The sequence below is a fragment of the Myotis davidii genome, unplaced genomic scaffold (genome assembly GCF_000327345.1).
Source record: "Myotis davidii unplaced genomic scaffold, ASM32734v1 scaffold609, whole genome shotgun sequence".
Classification (NCBI taxonomy): Eukaryota; Metazoa; Chordata; class Mammalia; order Chiroptera; family Vespertilionidae; genus Myotis; species Myotis davidii.
Window position 1 is genome coordinate 1,345,921 of NW_006300164.1, and position 1,328 is coordinate 1,347,248.

At 69.9% G+C, this 1,328-nt stretch overlaps 1 protein-coding gene across 1 annotated transcript in view; it reads left to right on the forward strand.

The window, feature by feature from the left end:
- Nucleotides 1-1,328, forward strand: part of CACNA1B (calcium voltage-gated channel subunit alpha1 B) — a gene marked incomplete at its 3' end in the record, with an annotated part of 199,377 nt that overhangs the window by 126,374 nt on the left and 71,675 nt on the right. Inside the window, exon 17 of the mRNA XM_015572355.1 lies at nt 1,239-1,306. Coding sequence (XP_015427841.1) covers nt 1,239-1,306 — 68 coding nt within the window. The remainder of the gene's footprint in view (nt 1-1,238; nt 1,307-1,328) is intronic.

Consider the following 1,328-nt stretch of genomic DNA (forward strand, 5'->3'; position numbering starts at 1 on the left):
TGTCCCTCTGGGGCAGCTGCGGAGGGGGCCTGTGCTGCGGTGGGTGCGGAGGGGCCACGACGCAGCAGGGCCTGACTCACAGGGTCGTTGTGGTCACAAAGCACCTGCTCCTCGCAGTCGCACTGGCCCAGGCCCCGCGGAGTGTTGGCCCCAGGGGCGGGGGCAGGGTGAGTCTAGGCTGCAGGGAGGACTCCGTTACCTGACACACGGGGGCCTGACTGGTGGGACTGTCCCCTGAGGACACGGCCGCGTCTGAGACAGTGGTGATCACAGTGGCAAGGGGCTGCTGCAGCCAGTGGCACAGGCCGGTGCTGCTCACCACTTGGGACACAGGTGGCGGCCCAGTGTCCGCAGTGCCCAGGGCAGGTAATGGAGGCGGCCACAGGCCCGCAGGCCTGGTCTGCAGGAGCCAGGCCCGGGCACACGGAAGGCTGGGGTACCCCCGCGCCCCCCGGCCCAGGCGAAGACAGCTGCCGCCTGCTGTGGAGAGGAGCTTATGGGGGCGTGGCTGCAGGGGCAGGGATGCCCAAGTGTCGGTCAGCGGCATCCGGGTCCCCGGCATCCGAGGCCGACCCTGGAGCCACTGGAGCAGGGCAGGCCACCTGGCTCCTTCCCCTCGGGCCTGCTGCTCGCCTCTAAGGAGCACGTCATGGCCGGGGTGCTCCGGGACGGGGTTCGGGGCCTGGTGCTGGGTGCTCCGCGCACCTGTCGTGGGCTCGGCTCGGACGCCCTGCTCCTCGAGAAGGCGGCGGGTGTGAGCCGGCCGGGGACCTGGCCGGGTGCTGCCCTGGGCGGGTGCAGGTCTGTGGTCTGTCGGATGTGGCCCCTGCCCACAGCACCCAGAGCGGAGGAGCCCGTGTGCCTGGAGAAGCAGGTGGTGTTTGTCCGGTGCTTCTTGCCTCCAGGGGGAGGGGACGGGGCACAGGAGTAGGCGGACCGTGGACCCTCCCAGGAGGCAAGGGCGGGTTAATCCCACAGCCTGAGCTTCTGGCCACAAATCAGCCCCGAAGAGCTGGGCTGGGGGTGGGCACAAGGGGCGGTACAGGGGGCGCTGAGCCACAGCCCTGCGGCTGCTCCAGGCACTGTCAGGACGCCAGGCTGCAGGGCCCGGGCTCTGAGGGGAAGGCGGCTGCCAAGGAAAGAAGGCTGAGGGGTCGGGATCGGGGGTGCCTTGTGTCCATCGGGGCCGTGGTGTGATGTGTGGGGACGGAGTTCCTTTCCTGACCTGGAGCCACCAGACACCTTGCTGAATGTCTTCCTGGCCATCGCCGTGGACAACCTCGCCAACGCCCAGGAGCTGACCAAGGTACAGGGGGGGGGGGGGGGGG